This window comes from Acomys russatus, chromosome 13 (assembly GCF_903995435.1).
Source record: "Acomys russatus chromosome 13, mAcoRus1.1, whole genome shotgun sequence".
Lineage (NCBI taxonomy): Eukaryota > Metazoa > Chordata > Mammalia > Rodentia > Muridae > Acomys > Acomys russatus.
In genome coordinates this window covers 14,485,264-14,509,860 of record NC_067149.1, presented here as the reverse complement: position 1 = coordinate 14,509,860, position 24,597 = coordinate 14,485,264, and the positions used below count along the sequence as shown (strand labels likewise).

General features: G+C 39.8%; 1 protein-coding gene across 1 annotated transcript in view; it reads right to left on the bottom strand.

The window, feature by feature from the left end:
- Positions 1-24,597, bottom strand: part of Alms1 (ALMS1 centrosome and basal body associated protein) — an 87,116-nt gene that overhangs the window by 7,598 nt on the left and 54,921 nt on the right. The window contains exons 13-15 of the mRNA XM_051154661.1: positions 20,556-20,705; positions 13,905-15,049; positions 472-589 (exon numbers count right to left, since the gene is read on the bottom strand). Coding sequence (XP_051010618.1) covers positions 472-589; positions 13,905-15,049; positions 20,556-20,705 — 1,413 coding nt within the window. The remainder of the gene's footprint in view (positions 1-471; positions 590-13,904; positions 15,050-20,555; positions 20,706-24,597) is intronic.

The following is a 24,597-nucleotide window of genomic DNA, read 5'->3' as shown; positions in this document are numbered from 1 at the left end:
AGAGCAACCAGGGCTCTTACCATCTCTCCAGCCCTTAGAGCTCGCTCATTCCATAAAACTTCCTTTATGAAACTACAATAATTAATTCCACCATTGTTATCGATGGCTATCAAAGTTGATTTAATTTTCTGCTATAATAATAACCCAACTTTCTACACTTAGCATTTTGCACATATTTAAGTATATCTATCTAATGGCCAAATTCCAACAGCAGAAAACACTGGGCCCAAGTAAACTTGTTAAGAACTGCTTTTTACAGGGCCTGAATTGTTTAGCACTCTGTTATGAAGGCACCTATTTCCCTCAACTCTTGCTTATAAACTTGGATTTTTTTTTTTCAATTAATACATGAAAAACAGCATCTGAATAGGCAGGTAATTTTTAATCTTTATATCCTTTATCATGAGTGAAGTTAAGTATGTTGAAGAGGCATTTTTCTATCAATAAAAAATTTAAATTCAAAGGATTTACCAGCTTGTACACCCTTGTTCAGCTTGTGCACATTTCCCTCATTGAACAGAGTAGAGTCCAAGCTCAAGAAACTATCAGCAGACGAAAAGGAATCAGAAGAAACCATGGGCTTTGTCACCTGGAAAAGTGAAAAGAGACTCTCTTAGAGTAATCTGCAGCCAGAGGTACAGTTACCCACAGGGCAAGCCAGCCTATAAGCCCCCAAAGCTCTCTCTAATCAAGCAGGGGAGACACATCCCACAGAAGTCTGTGAACCATGTGGCCATGTATCTGTGATGGGGAGAATGCTGCTATAAGGATAGGGCCCAAGCCACTGCAATACAGAGAGAGCTAGGAAGTTCCCTGGTAGCAAAACCTTAGCCTGACACGTCTCCAAAAATGAAATTCTCAGTGCACACCTGGAGAAAGTTCTGGAGCTAAAAGAGATGCTAACTAAACTGTTGAAGTACATGGAGGACTCCTCAGTCAGGGCAGATTTGGACACTTACATGACAGATATCAAAGTGCTACAGTGCACCTTAAGAAATTCCAAATGAGTCAGATACAAAACACATGAAAACACCTAAGCCCCCTTTAACTATATTCAGAGCAAGTAGAACACTGAAGGTTAAGAGATGGAAGCTGACACTGGTGAGGAAGAAAAAGTTCAAATTATAGTTGAACAAATATCCCATAAAACTGTTTTTAAAAAAAAGTCTGCAAGCAAGTACACAAACACGGAGGACAGATGATGGCATAAGCACCCCCTCCATCTATTCCTCTGAGGCAAGGTCTCTCCTTGGACCTCGGGCTCACATTTCCACAGCTAGATTGGAAGCCAGGAAGCCCCAACAATCTTGGCTCTGCTTCCCTCAGATCTGGTATCCTAGGCATATCAGGGATGTGCAGCTTGCTGGGACCTGAACACTGGTTGGCACAATAACACAGCAGATGTTCTTCTCCACTGTGGGCCTGCTCATCAAAAAATGTCTGTGGGGAGGGAGGGGGAAAAAGAGTCTTTAGGGTTTGGTCATCGTTTCTAAGTGTCAAATGACATTTTCATCAGCAAGTTTGATGCGGCATGCTGCAGCTCAAGCAAAGCATCTACTCCTCTGACCTAGATAAACTAAACTCCAAGGCCTCTGGGAACTTAGCCCAGAACCCTGGGAAAAGGGGAGACATTTGAAGGCAGGAAACATTTTATGATTTCCAGAAAGGTAAACTGGCAGTTTAACACCGTTGGCCTGTCAAATATGGAATTGATCATCAATCTGATAATTTGCAGATATGTGAAAGTCATAAAGGCTAGCGAATGTCCAAGCATGGTAAAGAGGACAAAAACTGGCCTGCCAGGTTAGCCGTTTTCCTGGGAGACACGGTAGTTGAGTGGAAGCAAGAACAGTAGATTTGTATTTGAGCAGGACAGCCTAAGGGCTGAAATGACAATCACCCCAGTAGACCACGGTCAGTTAGTCCACCTAGCATTACGACAATATTCGAGAGGCCCTGCCTCTCTGCGTCCATTTTACACTGCACACACCTCCACTGATCACCTCCTTTGTCTCTAGGTTTGGCTACAGACATTCTTGCCTTTTATGCGTATCAATATTTTGGAGTGTTGGAAAGCAAAATATCTATATAATAAACATCCAGAGTGCTTGAGGGGCTGAAAAGCTCTTAAGGAACAGGAGTATGGCCTGAAGCAAATAAAATGTTTAGTAGAGATAGTGATATCAACAAAAGGCCAAAGCATTTTGTAGTCACAACAGCAAAGAATTTGACATAGGATAAGGGGTAAAAAAAGAAAAAGGCAGCTCCAGGCCTAGAATCCTCAGACCTGAGCCAGCGCTAGGTCCTGCCTTTACTAATTGTCTCTCAAGACACAAAATGGTCTCTTTGTGCCAGTTTCCTCACTTACAATGGAATTGAAACCTTTACTCATGAGGTTACAGGAGGTGTAGAAAGGGCTGAACATGCTGGCTCATGCCTGTAATCCCAACACTTGAGAGGCTGAGGATGGAGGACTGCAGTCTGTCTGAGGCTAGCCTGAGTGACACAGTGAGGCCCAAAACAGATGAATAAAGGATACATTAAAAAAAAAAAAAAAAAAAAGTGCTAGAAAGAACAACAAAAAGCAACAAAAGAAATACTAGGAAAAAAATAAAACCTCATCTCTTCAGGTTAAAGTGAAAGGATCACAAGTTCAAGCCTAGTCTCAGCAAGAACGTGAGACACCATCTCAAAATAAACAAAAAGATTTGACAGTATGCTATAAAACAAAACAAAAACCCACCTTGTGTAAATAAAGCTTTTAGAATGCTATCATGTTGAAAAGCAAAAATTGTGCAAGTACAAAAGGGACAGTAAGGACAACACAATGGCAGGTAACACACCAGACCTTTGCAGCTGAGAAAGACAAAGTACACTACGTTTAATCTAAATGTTCACTAGTAGACCCAATGTGGCAAAAGCCCATATAATCAACCACTACTCGGTAGCAGAGCTGACAGTACATCACATGGGCAGATCTTGAAAACAACATACTAGAGCAAGCAAGTCAGATGCAAAGGCTGCATCATCAGTGACTATGTGAATTGTGCAGAATGGGCAGGAACAAGGGTTCCAAACACTGGGAACCAGGAATAATTGTAAACAAAAACAAGGAAGCTTTCTAGAGTGATAGAAATACTGTGTAAGTGGGTATGCTGATGACTGCACAGCTCACTAACACTGGCTGCCTCCGGTGAGTTGGTGCCGGGAACAGGAGCGGGCAGGACACTCATGAATATCCTCGTGCCTTCCTGGGCTATATTCAGTTCAAGAAAGAATCAACACAAGAAAGGCTTGAAGTGATGAGGGTGCAATAAAGATGTAACGAGTTTGATGGCATTAGGTTGCAACTGTTTTAGCCCTATAAAAATGATAGATTTCATCAATAAGCTTAATCTAAAGGCCCAAGTTTTAAAGTAGGATATCCACATTGTCCTCAAGAAAGCAGCTGTGCTTGGAAAAGGAAATGGAAAGTTCTTACACACAGATCTGTGAGGAATGGTTGCTATGGATACCTGGAGGAAAATTCTTGTGAACAGGGAGCTAAGAGGGAGAAAGCTAGACCAATTTCCCATGGCAGAATTCCCAAAGCAAGTGGATTTGCACTCTTAAATAGTGAAAACCATTGATAGTTAGGGTCTAAGACATATGCATTGGTCTGCCCTTCAAGGAGATGGTGCAGAGGAGCTACTGAAGCAAAGGCCGGTGTGCCCTGCTCCAGGCCGGGCGTGACAGCAATGGACAGGATCACGTGTCTCCTGCACTTTCAAGATACAGTTCCAAAGACCAGTTGTGAATGCACAAAGGCCAGGGAAAACCCACATTTAGAGTGTATTTTTTGATAAATTGTTATGAAAAGACAAACTCAAAGCTATAGTCTAAAAACAAAGTCTTGGCAACAAAATGTACTTATTTGGCCCTCCATGGTGGTGAGAGTCAAATAAGACTAAACAAATACTAACTGGAACATTGACAGACTGTAACATTCACATTGCTTACGGGAATGTAAAGGCACCTTTGAAAGTCTGGCAATTTGTCAGATCGAAAGAGAGATGCATGTGATCAACAATTCACCCCAGGTACGTTCCCAAGAGAAGGGAAAACAGGCCAACACATAAAAACAGACACATGCTCACACAGCTTTGTTGGAAATAGGCAAAAATCAGAAAACCAATATCCAGGAACGGAATGACAGATAAAAGGTAGCACTCAATACAGTGGAGTATTTGGTCATAAAAATAATGAACACAAACTTAGGAGTGGAAGGAGTTTTCCTAAGATCACCTCATGATGGCTCTTCGAAATTTACTAACAAAAATGTTTATACTAAAGACTATTTCTAGCATCATCCTAGCAGAAATAGCACATAAAGATAAAACATACCATTCTTTTAAAAGTGCTTGTCCTTGGAGAGGAGACTTTAGCATTGAAAAGTTGGTTTTAAAAACTAACCTTAGAAATATATTATATATACAAATATATATCTATATAATAGTGAGCACGTGCTATGACATACCATGAAAGCATTGGGCGAAACACAGCCTCTCCCCAGAGTAGAGCCCAAGGCACACAGCCAATCAAGTAGTGGTGCAGGGAATACCAGCTTCTACCTAGATTCCAAAATACCACGTGAAGACCCGCACTTGTGTCCAGCTGGTTTGGGGATCCACCATGGGATACATTTTTAAATATTCACTGACAGATACTGCCAGCAAGCAACAGACCATATCCCTTTGTCCACAGAGGGGCACGGGCATCTTATCAACCTCCAGGAATATGTCTTCCAAAGTGGGGCTTCAACATAAAGATTTCAGTGTTTCCAACTTACATGATACCAACTACCATTTTCTGCTGTATACCATCTTGGAGGAAGACATCCTAGTTGGCTGCTTCTCTCTAATGTTTATTAATGAGGGCAAATTCACCTGCTAGTGCCTGGCTCTACACAAGGAAAAAGAAAATGCCACCATTTCAGGAGTATTTCTGGGCTTTTGTAGTGCCTTCTAAGTTAAAAAGCAACAGAGAAGAATCATTCCCATATTGATTAGACATCAGAAAGATCTGGAAAAGAAGCCTTTAAACTATTTTACTTATGGACACACAATCTCATGTAGCCCAGGGTGGCCTTTAATTTGCCATGTACTGAGTTTCTGACCCACCTGTCTCTGCCTCCCAAGTCCTGGGATTACAGGCATTTGCCACTATACCCCTTTAGTGTCTTTAAACCTTTTCAAAGTCTAAAATTACTTCTGATTTTTTTCATTAATCATATCAGTCAATAAACAGAGAAGCTAACTGGAAGGTATGATGGTGTATACCTGTATTCTGGCACTTGGGAGATAGAGGCTGCAGCGTCAGGAGCTCAAAGTCATCTTTGGGTACACAGCAAGTTAAAAGGCCAGCCTGGGCTACATGAAGCCCTGCCCAAAGTAGAATTACTCTTAATATAAAAACTGATCTGGGGAGGGTGCATTTGCTATGATGTAGGACATTTAGCATCAATGGCCTTCAGTCAGCCAGGCACCTGAGAGGTTTTTCCTTCTGAATAATGGTTTGATAGTAATTACAACTATCCAAGTTTAATGCCAGAAATACACTCTAGTCAGTCAGTCAAAATCAGAAGGTCTGTTACCAGAACACAGCTTCTTTTTCTCAAAAGGCTTTTAAAAATGTCCAGATCAATTGATAATTATAGTCTAATAAAATTTACTGGCCTACTAAGGGTGACACAATTATAATGTGTCTGTACCAAATAAATAAAATAGCCTTCTGACATGTAATTCCTACATGTCAGAAGCTACAATGGTCTAGAGGGTAATTTCAGCAGATCAAGAAATTAAGAAAAATGCTGGGTGTGGTGGTGTACATCTTTACTTTGTGTGTGTAAAACTTCCTCAGAAGGTTAAAAGAACACTGTATATGACTAGGTTCCTAGTTTCTTGTGTTTGTTTTCTCTTCTATCCATATGAGTGAAGAGTCAAGATAGGAGAACAGCTGTGGGCGACACCAACATTCAAGCTGTAGCTACCAAGATGGTTAACATGGTATGAAGTCATTACAGTCAGTCAGGAAAGTTTCCCAGACCTAGCAGGGCTGAGGAACACATGAAGAAAGTGACTCAACAACTAAACTCCACCATCAACAACTGGGGAGTCAGCAGGTTGAGGCACATCATGAATATCTTGCAGAGTGGCAGAGCAGGACAGCAGGAATTCCAGAGGTTTTCTATCAAGTTGGAAATACTGTCTGGAAGTGGCCCTTTTTTCCCTTAAACACTTTCCCCGCTGTCTCTAAGTATCCACAGGGATCATGACCACTCAAGGGTGACTCTTCATTGCTACTGACACAGCAAACGAGCTGCACCACATCTGTTTGGTATACTTGGAGGCTCTGACCCAACTTTAGGGTTAATAAAACTTCATGCTTCAGCCAGAGCTAATGGCCTCTTCAGATCTTTCCATTTTGAAGAAGTCCCCTATATTTCAACTGTTTTGGATTAAAATTTCCAAAGAAACATGCTACTCAATTACTAAGTCTTAAGGATTCAGAGTCACACTTAACAAAAGGACACCAAATTTTCTTAGTAACTTTATATTCCTTATTAAAAGATACCTATTGATAACTATTTAGAAACACACACAAAATAAACTGTATGTACAGTAACACTTAAATGTACTGCTTTCCCACCCCTACATGTTTTTAACTAGGAAATTTGTGTTTATAATCTTGAGGTTGGGAAGAGCTCCCTAGTCATAGAATGAATAAAGAAACAATGTGTGTAACAACATAGTTACAGTCCGGCTAATGTTTAAAAATTAACCAAAAAAGACTTCAGAAAAAAATGAAAAAGGCTATAAAAAGACAACATAAGAAGTATAAATGGTAAATCTGAAGCTTAATTATTTTAAAAACACCAAGGTATTAGTAGATATTAAAAAGCTGAGTCCTCAGAGTGGACCTGGGGATAATAGCACACACTCTCAGACCTGCTGAATGGAAACCTCAAACATGTTCTAGAGGAGATATGTTTAAGAACAGGAGGGAGTAGAGTATAGATTATAGACAGCTACTCAATTTTGATTAGCTAACTAGGGAGGTTTTGTAACTTCTTGGTCAGCTTAATTTACATTTTCCTCAATCATAATCCACTTAGATTCTAAAATATATCTGCATAAAATAACACAAAACAATCTTTTAAACATCTTTTGTCACCCATGTGATGCACACACATATATGTAGGCAAACCCATTCATGTACATTACTCTGAGAACCATCCCTTTTCTTTCTAGATATGCTGTGTCTTCATATCACTAGTGTTAATATTCTTTCCTTCTTGGCAAGAATAGCCAGAGATGGAACTACTGTTCCTTTAAAGGATCTGCTATTGATTGTACTAGTCAGTCCTGGGAATGGATTCCTATGGTGGATGTGCCTTCTCATCACAGATTTAGCCACAACCCCTGAGTTTTGACATACCATTACTACCTTGAAATGTAAGACAATCTCTTCCACTCTCAGATATTTAACTTAAAAATTATACTTGTTCAGCCCAGTTTTACTGTGTTGTAGTTACAGAATAAGCTCATTTATAAAACTACTATGGGATTTGTTACCATTTCCCTAATGCACAATTACTGCTTACAATATTCTATAGGTGTTTAGAATTACTGGAACCACAGATGCTATGTTTTGAGAATGGAGTTTTACAGCGATAATTTTTTTTTTTCTTTTCTCCTTCTCTGTGTAGCGCTATCCTGGAATTCTCTCTGTACAACAAGCTGGCCTTGAACTCAAGAGATCCTCCTGCCTCTGCTTCCTGAGTGCTGAGATTAAAGGCATGTACCACCATGCTCAGCCTACAGCTTGTTAACATAAGACTATACTACAGTCTCCCATCCCTTCTTCCTGTGTATGCAAATCTCAAAGAAGCATCCCACACTACTGGTCACACTCCATATTAGAACTGTGTATGGATGGAAGAGTCAATGTGTTAAAGTTGAAAATAAAGCAAATCTCTTAAAAGCCTCTCTTGTGTCGTACCTACAGTTTGGGGATATGGTAGACACTGAAAGACAAGCAGCATTTACTCAAAAAGACACCACACACACACACACACACACACACACACACACACACACACACACACAAAACACACACACATTTTACATGGTATAGAAATCTGTATATCTTATTTCCAAATGAAGATTAGACATTACCAGCCAAAGAGTAGAAATGGCAATTTTTATACAATTCAGGCAGAAATAAAGATTAGAAAGAAAGAAAGAAAGAAAGAAAGAAAGAAATAAATAAATAAATAAATAAATAAATTTTGTGCTCCTGTATGAGATTAAGCATTTGTGTCGGCTGACCCAATCATCCCACTTCCAGTACACATGCAGAAGACTCACAAAGATCTGCACTGCTGTTTTGTGTGCCAAACAGCTGGGCTGCCTGTCTAGCTGAGCTCATATAAATGTGTAGATTATAGAGTATTATGCAGTGACTAGACATACCTGTGATTACAGATGCCAACGGATTCTCAGGTAAGCATGAAAAACAAACCAGTGGTGCGCTTTTTATATAAACTGAAATGCATGTGTCCACACACACAGTATTTTTAAGAACCCACTGGCTCAAAATATATTTCCAAAAGGCCAGACATATGATAAAAATGAGAATGGGTACAGAGGAAAAAAAATTTTTAAAGGGAGGCCATGAATGAGAACACATTTAATTCATCCAATACTTAGCACTGAAGTTTTCTGTTTGTTTGACTTTGGCAGTATCTGCCTGTAATCTTGTAATCTGGGAGACTGTAGTTGGAGGATTACACGCTTGAGATGAGTTTTGGATTACACAGTGAAATATGTATGTTAAGATGATAAAGATGATGAACTAGAAATGGCATGGAAAGGAAAGGCACAGCACTTCTCTCACCCTTCTCTGTCACCACACCTCTGAGAGGAGTCACATGACAAAACTGGAGGCTCAGATGATCCTTCAGACCGAAATGAAAATTAAGGAGATTTGGAAATCCACTTTCTCTGCTCACTTATCAATGTTACACAAAAATAAGGTTTGGGTGGGGGTGGGGGATGGAGAGATGGCTCAGTGATTAAGGGCATCTTTTGTTCTTGCAGAGGACTGGATTTTATTTCCTGGACCTGTTTGGCAGCTCACAACCATCTGAAACTCTAGTTTCAAGAGCTCTGATGCCCTCTCCTGACTTCCATAGGTACCATGCAAGTCCATGTGGTCCACATACATATGTGCAGGCAAAACACTCATACATATAAAATAAAAACAAACAATGCCCCACACACAAGTTTCATGATTTCTTATTAGAAAATATATCTGAGCCAAGCAGCAGGGTGACATACACTTGTAAGCCTAACACTCAGAAAGGTCAAGGCAGGAAGATCTCTGTAAGTTCAAGGCCAACCTGGTCTACAAAGCAAGTCCAGGATAGGCAAGACTACACAGAGAAGCCATGTTTTGAAAAGGGGGGGCAGGGAAGAGAGAGAGAGGAAAAGAATTCTAGCAAGAGTGTCCAAATACTTGGTGAAGAAAACAGTCTTTGCAACAAATGGTTTTAACTGGATAGCAACATACAAAGGAGTAAAGCTGCACCCACATGAGCTTTAAAAAGCAGCTGAAAGCTGGCATAAACTAAATGAAAGCTAAAATTCTAGACATATTAGACGAAAACCAAAGAGTATTTTTGTTTTTGACTTTGGGTTGAGTCTTAGTTTCAGATACAACATTGAAGAGCATGTGTGATGAGTACATTAACAGGACTCTGCTAACATTAAAGTGCTGCACTGAAAGTGAAGTCAACAGTCTGGAGAGTAATGTAGACTTATGATATTGAAGTGTGTGTGTGTGTGTGTGTGTGTGTGTGTGTGTGTGTGTAAGAAGAAACTCAGAGTAATGGCACACGCCATTTAATCTTAGCACTTGGTATGTAGAGGAAAGAGCTCTTGAGTTCCAGCTAAACTGGTCTATATACTGAGTTCCAGAAGAGACAGGGTTACACAGTATCTGTTTCCAAAAAAAAGGGAAGAACATGTTTTCAAATCATAAACCCATTAAAAGATTCGCAATTACACTTTGTAAAATACCCACACAACTTGACTGAAGAAATACTCCTAATGCTAACTGCTATAAGTAAATTCAAGAGCCAGCATGACTCTATTTCCAGCTTAAAACTTTTCATTTTTCTATATGATTTAAAAAGACAAGCAAATATAGTCAGGAGTGGTGGCACAGGTCTATATAAGCCCAGGAATCAGGCAGATTTCTTTCAATTCAAAGCTATATAAAAGAAACAAATCTTTAAAAAAAAAAAAAAAAACCTACTAGAAAACACACAAAAACAAAAAAACTGACTCAATAAATTGAAATCTTAGACTTATGATATTGAATCATTTAAATAAGAAAGATCTTAAAAAACACATGACTGATAGAAATCATTGGTAAATTCTTTCAAACACATAAAGATTTAACATTAATGTCAGCACTAATCCTACCACTGATCATCAAAACACAGCAGGATGACAAACTCATTCCATGAAGCTGCTATTATCTTGACAAGAAAAGTAGCAAAGACATCTCAAGGAAACTATAGGCCGTGGGAATATAGATGCAAAGTCGTCTTTAAAAGTCTATCAAACTGAAGCCGACAGCACTTAAAAAGAACTGAGTAATGTGGCAAAATGAAAATTACACCAGGAATCCAAGTTTGGCTTGACGTGATGATTGATTAATATTTACCACATTAGTAGAAAATGGGTAGGAGATCAATTCAATAGAAGCCAAATTTTACTAAAGCCAAAACTTTTTATAATAAAAATAAAATCCAAACTAGCAAAAAGGAACTTCCTCGATATAACAAAAGTCAGAGAACATAGCATAGTAACACATCCTCAACTGTCAAAGACTGAGCCTTCCCCTGAGAGCATTTAACACTCTACTAGATGTTTGCGATAAATCAGAAAAAATTAAAGCCATCCAAATTGAAAAGAAGACTGTCTCTATTTGCAGATGACAGGAAATTCTATATCCTCTACAAGGAAATCAATTCAGCAATGCTGTAAGGCACAAGATCAACATGTAATTATTAGCTATGTATCTATATACCAACAAATAATCCAAAAATGAAATTAAAATAATTATATTTACAACAGCGCTAGAAAGAATAAAATATTTTAAGGTATAGGCTCTTAAAAGACTCTGGGTGGTCCAAATAATCTTGAAAACAGGACAGTTCTTGCTATCAAAAATTATGATGAAGAGATACTGAATACAAACTGTGGCATTAGCATAAGGAAAACAGGCCAACGAAACAGAAGAGAGTACCAAATGTGGACAGAGACACACGGACACCACTCCCTACCCCCCACTCCGCTGCCATGATTTCTAATGCCAGTGCCAAGGAACAAATGGGGAAAATGGTCTAACAAATGACTTTGAGGGAACTAGACACGAACATGTAGAACTAGACACAAAAAAGTAGACCTTTTTTATATACCATATACAAAAATTAACTCAAAATAGACTGGATCTCTAAATATACAAAGCTAAAGTAAAAATCTTAGGAGTACGAAGTTGACAACAACCTCCTGACTGTGGCCCTAAAGCACAGGTAAGAGAGCGCATGCTGCACTACTAGAGCTGCTGTATGTCTAAAGATACAAGCGTGAAGTGATGGTGAGAGGCAGCCACAGAACAGCAAAATATGCTTTCCGTGAGAGACTAGTATATAGAAAAGCTTAACAACTCCAGCACAAAGGCCAAGCAGCTAAGTTTCTAAAGGTCAAAGAACTTTGTAAAAACAGGCATTTCTCCAAAGAAGATATACAAATGGTTAAAATGCATAGACAATGCTCAACATGGCTAGTCACTACAGGAATGTAAATAAAAACCACCGCATACTCAATAGCACAGCTAGTAGATAACATTAAAACAAAGGACAGGAAAAAATGGTCCTGGCAAGGGTGTGTTGAAATAGAAACTCAACACTGCTGCACACAGGGATTCCGCGGTTAGCCCTGCTCTCGGCGGCTTAAGTGTTGACGTATCCAAGTGTCTACTACTGGATATATAAACAGATAGAGCACACATACAGCGGAGTATTACCCAACACAGAAAACTGCAGTGCTGTTTGTGGTTTGGCAGTGCTGTTTGTGGTTTGACACAGACGAGCCTTGGAAACATTTGAAAAGGTGGGGACTGCAGCTCAGTGGTAGAGTACTTGCCTTGAAGGGATGACACCCCATATTCAGCCCCTGGAAGCAGGGGTACCTGACAAGAACCACATACTATATGGTTGTACTTATATGAACTGCCCAGAACAGACAAGTTCCCAGATTATTGGCTGCCAAGGGCTAGTGGGAAGGGCAGGATTAGAAGCCCTGAATATCATTTAATTATTCTTGAGACAGTCTTATTAAGTATCTCAGGACAGCCTTAGACTCACAGCAATCTTCCTGTCTCAGCGTCCTGAGTACTTCAAATACAGATAGATACCACGATGTCAGCTCAAAAGTGCAAACTTTGTGTTATGTGGGCACACATAACCCTACCTGGACCCTTTCCCCTCTTTTCAGTGTTCTCTCAGCTTTTTATTCCTTAAGCCCACCAATGAGCACATGTGAGCACTGTAGCTTCACACCTGTCACAGACTTGGTCTTGAGAAGCACTGCTTGTGGTGAACTGAGCATCTCCTGTCTCCTTCCCTCTCGACCGGCAATCCTCTCCATGCAATCCTCTACTGACAAAATATTTAAGCACGAATTGCCAAAATAGGTATTTATTTATAAATTATTTCACTAACCATATATTATAAAAATACAAAAATAGAAGATTGGAAAGCTTGAGTAAAAAAAATTATATAAATTCTATTTTCCCTGCTCCAGTGGAGAGCATCTCTCCCTGGAGAGCTCTTCTCTAGATTTTACTTTGGTTTTGTTGAGACAGATTTACACGGTAGTTGAGGCTGGCCTCAAACTCATGATCCCCCTGCTTCAGCGTCCTGAATGCTGAGCTAGCAGGTGTGCACCACTAATTTCATGGCTCTGATTTTACTCTGCCTTTACCAACTCTGTGATGGAAGAAGTGCGGCCCTAAGAGCCTCTGCCTGCGGAGGCATGTACCATGAGGGGTCTGGAGGGCTGTTACTCTCTCATGTCTTCTTTATGAAGACAGATGAAGAAACTTCACTCTTAGGTGTTAGTAATGGAAATAACCAGTAGTCTTGAAATTCTGGCTTGCTTTTATAAAGTGATCACAACTTATCTTCTAGAGCACGTAACACTATACTTGTAGCTTATTTCTTGCAAATACACCCACCAAGTGTATTTATCCCTGTCTGGCTTTAACATGTCCTTCCATCTCTCAGTTCTTCATTTAGTTATTTATTTTAAACCATGTTTGGCTTACCCCATTTTCAACTTTTGTATTATCCTAATGCTTCATTTACCTAAAAAAAAAAAAAAGTCATAGTGTATTTCTTATGTGTAAGTGCGTATTATGAATTTAAAGGCAATTCAAATACTTCTCAAAGAACAGAAGAAAAGAATAAAAACAGACAACCCCCCCTGGGCCGAAGAGAGGCCATGCTAAGTTGCAGCCCCCGGGCCAGGGCCTTCCTTTTGCTTCACAGATGTGAGAACATCTAGTGCCGAGCTCTGCACCTAAAGGGTGACTGGCGTGTGCGCTGGTGGAAAGAATGACAACAAACAATAGCGCTGTGCTATACTTTCTCACTCTTTTCCAGCTGGGAAGGAACGTTATAGTGAGGAAAGGGCAAATGACTTTTTTTTTTCCACCTGTGCGAAGAGATTAACTAGAAAAGTCCACAAAAAAGGCAGTCACATTGCCAGTTGGAACTTGTAGCTGTGTACCTGGATGTGCCTCCTTCTGGTGTGCTCAGCAGTCACTTGGGGACAGCCTGTGTTCACTGCCATCGTGGTGTGCTTGCATCGCTTCTGCAGGTATCTCCTCTGCTTATTAGTGACACTGCTGTATAATTTAATTTGCCTGGGTGACAAATACAGTCTTTCATGGCCAAAAGCTTGGATCAACCGGGCTGTGTCAATGGTGGATATGGAGCTGCTCCTTTCGTTTAAAGTCACGTCCCTATCAGTTTGGGTCAATATGTCCGAGTCCACGGGAGAAGTAGTGCTGGAAAAAATGTTGGGACTATCTGTGAGGAGCTCGCTTTCCTCTGAGGGTCTAGAATCTGAGGAGGTATTGGTGACATAATTAAAATCTGGCCGCTTTCTCAGGATGTATTTATCTAATTTAATCTGATCAATTTTAATCTGACTGGATTTCCCACTGTGATGAGAAGAAGGCACTCTGCCTTTCCTAACATCACCTGCACTTTGACCCCTTGCTAAGCTTTTACTCCACTTCCTCTGCTGCTTGTTTTTCTGTTGGTGTTGCCTCCTCCCAGTCAACCCCCTCACTCCTGGTCCCCCTCTGCTATCATCTTGTGTACTTTCTGAGGCCTGGAGAGAGTGTGTGATGGGATTCTGAAGCAGTTTAGCCAACCGGTCAAGTCGTTCTACCAAAGAGAGCTCTTTCTTATCACAGTCGTCAGGTGCTTTCTGCTGCTTCTGTCGCTCCTGGTACTTGTTCCAGAGTTCATTCAACGTCACGGTGCACTGTGTCCTTAATTCTGGGGTGACGTTCTTATCTCTATTTTGGTCATCCGTCTGTCTTTGGCCTTTTGGGTTTCTGGCCTGATCCTTGGCAGTACACATCTTCTCATTGTCTTCCAAATTCAAATTGATGCTGAGGCTCTTAATTCTGGTGTAATCCATCTTGGTCTTGTCCACACTTGGGCCAGGGGGAGGAAGGCAGCTGTGTTTTGAATGATGGTGAAAGAAATCCTTCCAAGAATGCTGCATGAAAACACTCCTTCCCAAAGACTCAGGGCAGAAGTCTTGCTCATGGGGCAGGTGCACTGGATGATGGAAGTAAAACTTGGCTGATCTGAAGACAGAGTGCGTGGTGTTTTCAAATGCGGAATGGCATTCAGATTCTGAAGAGAATAAGAAAAAATATTTTGGAAGAATTTAGAAAGGCTTGTCTTCCCTTTATAAATGGTGCTGCTTTTTCTTTAGACATAGAACATGTGCTTAGCAATCAGACTGGCATGAGTCAAAATATAAGGATTCTGGGTAAAGTCCACCATCATGTGACAGAGTTGGGGCTTGACCTCAGCTGAAAGAGTGTTTTCTCACCATGCACAAAGCCCTGGGTTCAATTCCTCATATGAAAGAAACTGTACTTAGAACCTCAGCACTCAAAATGTTGAGACAAGAGGATCAAGAGCTCCCAGTCACCCTCTGCTACACAGCCAGTTCAGTGCTGTGCTGGACTAACTGTGCATGGTACCTATAATCAAAAACTAAAAACAAGTCGTCCAAGCACTAGGGAGTACAGTACAGGAACCAGCCTCCTTAAGGACCCCCATTAAGGCCAAAGTGTGGGGAAATGTAAAAGCTGGCCTACCCAGTCCTCCCTTAAAGACCCCCATTAAGGGCCAAAGTCTGTAAATCTTTTTTTAAATTATTATTTATTGTATATGAGTACTTTATCTGCAGAAGAGGGCATTAGATCACATTACAGATGGTTGTGAGCCACATTGTGTTTCCTGGGATTTGAACTCAGGACCTCTGGAAAAGCAGGCAGTGCTCTTAACCTCTGAGCCATCTCTCCAGCCCAAAGTCTGTAAATCTTATCTGCTTAAAGAGCCCAGTTTGTCCCAAGGACAGGCCGCCTGTGCTGAGAGTCCAGCTTAACTCAAGGACAGCAAGTTTGTGTTACAGCTTGTGTTCAAAATTTCCACTATCCCAGGAATGTACTTACCCCTTTCAACTAAGAAAGTTCCTAACGCCCCCTGTGACTGCTTCAACCAATCTTCTCCATAGGTCAACTTGTCCTCCCATTACCCAACCACGAAACGCCAAGGCTTGTAACTCCCTGCTTACAGCTTTTCTGCCCAAATGCCAACCAATCACATACTGTAAAACTCATTTCTTTGTCTAAAAGCTATAAAAAGCCCATGCCTCTGCTCCTCGGGGTCTGTAGCTTGAAAGAGCTGGGCAGACCTCGACGCATTGACTCAATAAATTCCTATGCGCTTACATCGACAATGGACTCCGTCTCTTAGTGGGGACTCCGGGAATAAACTAGAGATCTCTCTAGAGGTCTCAGTCTTACAAGAGAAACTACTGGACCTCTGTGTATTCAAGGCCAGCCTGAACAATAAGCTCTAGGCCAGCCAAAATTTAAAAAAAACAAACAAACAAAAATCTGGATTGAACTCTGCCATCATGTGACAACACTACGTGACTTCAAGGACAGCCATTTAGTTCTCTGCACTACAATTAGTTGCCTTGTGTATATACCACCTGTTCTAAATAGGCTATTTTTGTATGTGTTCTTTCTTTTTAAAATTTGCTCAGAGGTTAAGAGCACTGATTGTTCTTCCAAAGGTCCTAAGCCCAATTCCCAGCAACCACATGGTGGCTCACAACCATCTATAATGTGATCTGATGTCTTCTCCTCACATGTGGGCAAAGCAATGTATACATAATAATAAATAAATCTTAAAAAAAATTTTCATCCTGCTAGTAAGACTTAGATGGGTTTTTCCAGCTTTAAAAACGAACAAACAAACCTGAGGTTTCACCATTGGTGTTAAGTGCGTAGAGTGAAAAAAATTTTTAAACCTCATTTTTGGGTAATCATCGTTCCACATCAAAATATGTGTTGTTAAATGCAATCATATATTACAGTTTACTAGTTAGAATGTTTCTCTGAACTGCACATTAAAGTTCATCTCTGATTGCTGGACCATTCAATATCATGGCACCGGCATTCAGAACATCTTTGTGCTGGTTCATTCCTCTGTTACTCTTCAGGGTCAAGCTGCTAACATAGAAAGCATCTATTCCCCTGTTCTCCAACTAGCCAAATCAATTTTCTCTTTAAACTGCTCCTGAGTTTAGCACACCACAGGATTACTAATAGCTCTGTGGTGACCACGGTCTGCTCATAGAGTCCACTCTATCCAGAGCATGCTCACATGCAAAATTCCCTGTAAGATGATCATTACCTCGCCACTTCAGTGTCAATGTCTACTCTTCGATTTATATTTCCTGTCATGATTTCTCTCAGTCCCAGATTCATATCTATGTTTCAGATGTATCACTTAGATGTACAGTCACTTTAACTTTTAAATGTCCTTAACTGCGTTCTACTCCAAGAAGTCCATAAAACAAATACAACTAATAAAAAAGCTTAGGTAAGGTTTCAAGAAAAATGTGTTTACAATTTCAATTTTTGTGCACCTACAGTAAGTAAACTAAAAATAAAATAACCAATTCTAGCACAAGCATAAACACGTAACAAGGGTTATCTAAGAACTACAGCTATGTGAATGTACTGTGGTGGTCTGAGACTGTCCCCTGAATATGCCCTAGGGTGGAGACGCTGCTTGGGAGGCTTAGAAGGTATGGCCGTGTCGGAAAAAGTATATCCCTGGGGGCAGGCCTGGGGCCTCAGAGCCTGACATCATTCCCAGTTCACTATGCTTCATGCTTGCAGTTTTCAGATGTGAGCTCTAGTCTGCTGCTCCAGTCTCCACACCTGCCTGCTCCACACTTCCCCACCAAAATTCAAAAGAACAAAACCATAGGCCCAAATAAGCCCCTCTGTCTATAAGTTGCCTTGGTCATGGTGTTTTATCACAGCAAGAGAAAAGAAACTACTACAGAAGTGGTTCTAATTACCAGTCTGACTATACTCACTACACCAAACAGAAGAAAAGCAGCTTATACAAGATTTATGTAATGTGTATATGCATATATACACATATATACCACTGAAAGAAAGAAAATTAGGCTCCCTATAAAAACGTGGTGATATATAAATGAATATATAATTATTAAATTTTTATCCAAATTATTAAAAGTATAATTCTACTCATTATAATATCATAAAAATAAGACTTAGATAAATGAATATCCACACTTTATCAAAGTTGAAAACTTTTGTGTTCTAAAGAACATTATTTAAAATAATAATAATAATAATAATAAGCAGCCAGAAGCCGGTAATTCCAGATACTTGGGAAGCTAAGGCAGGAGAGTCACAAGGTCAAAGACAGTTTGGGCAATACTATTCTGTCAATCCTCATCCCACCTCTCCCTCTCCCCCTCTCCCCATGTCTCTCCTCCCCTCTCTCCCCCTCCCTCTCTCTCTAGGGTGGTGTGCGGGGTTCAAGACAGGGTTTCTCTGTGTAGCCTTGGCTAACTGGGACTTGCTTTGTAGATCAGGCTGGCCATGAATGCACAGAGACATAGCTGCCTCTGCCTCCCTGAGTGCTGGGGTTACAGGAGTGCGCCACCACATCCAGCTAGCAACCACCTTTCTACTTTCTTTTTCTATGATTTTTGTCTGCTTGAGATATTTCATATTAGTATAATCTAAAATTAATTGTGTTTTAGTGGCTGGGCTATTTTGCTTAGTGTATGTCCTTATAAGGTTCATCCATTGTTGTAGCACATGACAATTTCCTCATGAAGGCTGCATAATTACCATCTTTAAATATATAATACATTCTTTTTTTTAATTGCTTTTGTGTGAGACAAGGTCTAATTATATATTCCATAATGACCTTGAATATACTATGCATATTATAATGGTCTCTATTTTATTTTATTATTATTTTTGTTTGTTTTTGTTTTTTGTTTTTCGAGACAGGGTTTCCCTGTGTAGCCTTGACTGTCCTGGACTCATTTTGTAGACCAGGATGACCACGAACTCAAAGAGATCCACCTGCCTCTGCCTCCCGAGTGCTGGGGTTAAAGGCGTGCGCCACCACGCCCAGCCATGGCCTCTGATTTATAATCCTCCTGCTTCTGCCTCTGGACTGTAGGCATACAGCACTCTAGGACGGCTCTTCGTTGACCAGCAATTCACTTTTTCCTTACCCCACTACCTGGCGGACAGCTGGCTCACTCCTACCTCTTGATGTAATAAGTAACCATGATGAACATGTCGCCAAGTTCAAGGTCTCCCTTTGAGCTCTTCTGAACATGTGCCCCACGACGTGAGCACTACACTCACTGTCTGAGGGAATGCCGTGCTGTTCTCCAGAGTAGCCACACACTTTACATTCCTGCTGGTGATGCATCAATTCCAGACTTTCTATACTTTCCCAAACAGCTGGAATTCTTTTGGAAGCTTTCCTTAGATGCATGTGAGCTGTTCATTCCTTGCCATTTTGAACTGCATTTCTCTTACGTTATGTGTCATCTCATATACTCTCTTGTGTCATGCCTATATTCTCTTTGGAGAACTATGTTTAACTCCTTGTCCATTTTTAAGTCAGGTTTGTCTTGGTTTGTTTTTTCAGGGCACATATCCTCCTTACACATTCTGGGTTTAGCTCTCAACAAGCAGACGCACTGGGAGTATTTTCCCAATCCTGCTGACAGTCTGCTTCCGTTCTTGCCTGCTTCATTTGTCCATCTACCCTTTCGCCTTGTGTCAAAGAACTGCTTACCAGATACACTTTCCTGAAGGTTTCCTTATTTTCTACTAGTAGTTCTAGGAGCGCAGGTCTTCTGTTTATACCTCTAATCCTTTTTGATGTAGCTTTACGTAAAGTAACAATTTAACTTCATTCTTTTGTTCTGGTTATTCAATTTCTCTATACTATCAGTTGAAAAGACTATCCTTTCCCCACTGCCCAGTACTTACACACTTGGTAAAAGTGATCTTTTACTGTCTAAATGTGAATAGCTAACGGACTACCCACTCCTTTGCGCCTTTCTCTTACATGGAAAGGCTCATCTTCTAACAGGTTAAAATGTGACAACTGAACAGTAATGGTTTATGTTCAGTATGCTCTTCTCTTTTGTCATAATACCTGGACCAAAGATAAACATAAATTTATTTAATTTGGCTTTTCACTGTTATATACTGATGCTACTCTCCTTTTTCAATCTTCTAGAATAGCATTAGGTTTCCACGTTTCAGTTCTAAGACACAATACTGCACTTCTGGCATCATCAGCCTTAGAGGTGTCGTCATCCCTCAGTGTCTGATAGAACTGACAGGACTAGTTCCTGGACCTCTCCCAGATCCAAGTGCTTTAAATGACAGGGAGACACGTGCATTTACCTGTGCATGTGCATCAGCACTTCTGTGCTTTAGTACCAGACACAAGATCATTATCCTGTGCTGTGTGTGCAAAGTCATGGTGGGCAATGAAGACAACTTTTTTCTCAAATGTTTTCTAAATGTTGGCTAAATTGGGTTATGGAGGGCTGAATGTATTTACATGTAATTTTGTTTCTATTATTTTCCCAGAATTAACATTTATTTTACAAATCCATACACATACCCATACAGACAATGCAGTATTGAAATATTCATAAATGAAATATAAACATGCCTTATTTTTGTCAGAATGAAGCAGAAACACAGACACTAGAGCATTCAGGCATACATACTAACATACGCTGCATTACCTGAAATATCTATCTCTAAGGAGCTGTCCTTCTCTGGGCAGAGTTCCTGAGGGATGGTCCTCTTAACATGGATCTCCTCCTCCTGTTTAATGGATTTAGTGTCTGGCAGGTTTTCAGTTTTTCTGACTTGTACAGTGGTACTACTGGTATCTGAGAACAAAATGAATGCATTAATACATACAAGAAGTTGATCCAAAAAACCTCTACCCAATATGTCAAAGGCATTGTTAGTGGTACTGGAAAACATAAACAGCCATACCACAATGTTTAGAAAAATGCAAATTGAATTAAAAAAAAAAAAAAAAAGCACACTGACACACTCGTCACATGGAGCTAAAGAATAAGGGCGGAGACATGGCCCCGTGGTTAAAAGCACTTGCTGCTCTTGTAGAGAACCTGAGTTTGTTTCCAGCCAGCATGGTGGCCTACAAGCATAAGCAACTCCAGTTCAAGAGAATCCGACACCCTCTTGCGCGCCAGGTGTTCAAGTGGTACAAATGCATACACACACACACACACACACACACACACACACACACACACACACACACACACACACAAAACAGCCTTACAAAGAAAAAAGTAATTCTAGCAAGCATTACCATAGAAAACTCTAGACAACTGACCGGTCTCTCAGAGATCAGAAACATTTTGGAAAGGAAACAGAAGTCACTGAAAGCAAAGGTGGCTGGGTAACATAGGAGTGGGCTCAGGAAAGCCACCAAGCATCTACCCAGAACAGCTTCTATAAGGAAAAGAGGAAAACTTGAGCAGGCGAGGTTATGCTGGCGCTGCTCCCAACTCTCTGGAAGACTGCTAAAGAAAGAGCTTAGACTTTATTCCCAAGGACAATGACGACTAAAGTGTATCAGGAAACTAACAATCAAAATGGTTCCAAGAACATTCATTTAGCAACAATAAAAAAGTGATAAAATCTTGCAGTTTTCCCCAGAATACAAATTTAAAATCTTAAGAAAAAAAAAACAGTATGTAAAAAAGAGAAGTGTTTTCTGCTCTAACATACGTCTCGAGTTCATAACTGTGGCAGAAACCCTATCTGCTCTCTAACACACATTTTCTTTGCCCACTACAGTAGCTGAGCACATTGCCACATTAATGGCTCAGCTACCTTGGCAGTGCACCTTGATGCGCCCGCATGACTCAGGCCAGCATCTAGGACCAAAGCGAGTGTAACCTCTGAGAAGCTCCCCTGAAGAAAGGCTTTCTCTTTCCCTAGCCTGAACACCAGAACTGCCTACAATACAGAAAGAGAAATGGTTTCTTGTCTTCCTTAAATCCACTTACATTTTGGGATGGTTTTTTAATCAAAGATAACCCTAAATTAAACCTGCTACATACAGGCAATTTTAGCATAATCCTAGGGAAGTAAAATACCCACATTAGTTCCAAAGTAAACAGGCTGAATTTCTAGAACATAAACAGTTTTAGTATAATGGTATGAGACTATCTTTTTTTAATTATGTAATCTATGTCAGAGACTACTTTAACTCAGTTAAAATGTTTAGCATAGTTTAATGAATTTAACAACTGGTGCTACTGCTATTTATTTTTAAAATATTCCTTAAAATTAAGTGTAAAAAATTAAAAGCAACTATAAAAATTCGATAAAACAGGATCTTACAGGCACAGTCTAAGCATAGTAAAAGCTTCATAATAATGACTTGAAATCTGTATGCAAAATAAGAGGAGGGAATGAGGGAAAGTTTGTCTGATTTCAAATTAAGTCATAGGGCAATGATTAACATAAACAATGCAGGCTCTAACAGCAAAAATTAGGGGGAACTTAATAGACTATCAAATGGGGGGTTAACTTCTATAAATATCAAGGAAAAGACAAAAATAAGAATATACACAAGGAAAACCCATGAACTCTGGGCATCTATTTGATCACTCCCCCTTGGTGGGGAGGCCCAGGGGCACACAGAGAACGGGGAAGCAGGCAATCCAGATGAGATCTGACATGCTGTGGCCATTTGGTGGGGGGTGGGAGGGGGCAGTCCCCTTCTGTCAGAGGTCTAGGGGAGGGGAATAGGGTGGAAGAGGGCAGGAACAGGAAGATACAAGCAAGGAGATAACATTCAGGATGTAATAAATTGTAATTTTTAAAAATACTCTATCCTAAAAATATAACTGTCAGGACCATGGTTATCAAAAAGACCAAAAAACAAACAAAACAAAATAACACCCACTTTCTAAGCTTATTTATATACACTTCACATGAAGAGTATCTTGTGATGTTGAAATAATTACTAAAAAGCAAAAAGGCACATTCAGCAAATTTCTGACAATAAGATTACTTTGTATATTACATTAAAAAGTTTTCCAGAAATATCGTGAGGAGTTTTTAAAATGTAACTTTATCCATGCCAAAGTCAACCAACAGTAGCTAGCAACTCTCATGGCAGGATAGTGGATGGGGACACAGAGAGACTGGGGCATACGCTTGTGGCCTCCAGGCTTCTTAGGGGAACAGAGGCAAGTGGAGCCCAGCTCAGCTCCCTGCAGGGTCCTTCGGCAGGCAATTTCTTTCTTCAGGTCCTGCCATCTTGGTCACAACCCTCCTACTGGTTTTTGTCCGAGGCATTCCCATCCCCAGTTACAGGAACTTGAACTGGGGACTCTGGATAAGGACACCATTGGTCCCAGAGAGGAGGAGAGAAGATAATAATAAACAAAGGCAAGTAGCCCTCCTGTCCTCCTCCCCAGGCACACAGCCACCCCCCAAGCCCTTTATGAGGGAGAAAAAAAACTCTTAAGCTCTGTTTTGGGAAACTAATATGAATTAGAAAGTTTGCCACATCTTCTGCACAACATCAGTTTAAATAAAGTAACACTTTAAAATATATTGACAGTCTGATGCAACCACAAACATATAAATCAAATTATGTTTTTCAAAATAAAAATGTAGATTTAAACAGCTTCTTGAGGCTCTTTGGCCTTTTCAAATTTTTAATCAACCATAATGTCAAGAAAAATACCCAGGCTGGGGACACAGCTTAGAAGTTAAGAGCACCCACCACCAGAGGTCCTGAATTCAATTCCCAGCAACAACATGGTGGCTCACAACCATCTATAATGAGATCTGGTGCCTTCTTCTGGCCACCAAGTATAAAGCATTCATAAACATTAAATAATTAATTAATTAAACAAATAAATAAACCTTTAAAAAAAAAAAAGAAAAATACTTATTCCATCTAGATTTTGCAAACAGCACTCACTAAACCCCGCATGGCTATAACTTCTAGGCCTGTTGGATACCTTATATTCTCTTTCCCCTCCTTGGTCACATGTCCTCTTTTATCTCTATTTCTCAACAAGGAAATCAGAAAGTTAACAGACAATGAAACACACAATAAAGAATCAGCCTTGGCTTTATTTACCTAGCAATTTCTTCTTTCAAGTCAACTTTTTCTTTATTGCTATTACTTCAATTTTAAATTTTTTCACCTTATTCTCTAGCATTTTTAATATTTTAGGTACACTAGGAGCCTAACAAGATATTGACAACTTGGCTTAAAAAAAAATAAAACATTATATAGACATGATTTCCTGTTGCTATCCCCCTTCTACTTGATACTGGACTTGAGTTTCTCTCGATCTCTTTATAGCATGTTGAATTAATATTAAACAATAGTAATAATTTTAATAATCTATGCTAATAATTTATAGTCTTAAATGTCTAAATCTTATATAAAGATTCAATGCTATATATGCCATTAAGAGCATACCTTCTCATTCAATATGACTGAGATATACCCATATTAATATGTGAGCCTAACAATATATACAATATTCTTTTGTCTTAACTCATCAACTCATCTACTGATCAACATATGACTATTTGTTTATTTTTTTATACTGAAAAGCAGTAGCATGAACATTCTTGTAACATTTCCCACTGGTTTTAAAAGCTAAAAATATCTTGTTTTTAATCTATGCCTTATCATTTAATAGTTCATAGTATGTGCCAAGTTTTTCATGTTAATAATTTCATTTTCCCCCTTGGATCTGTGTTTTGTGT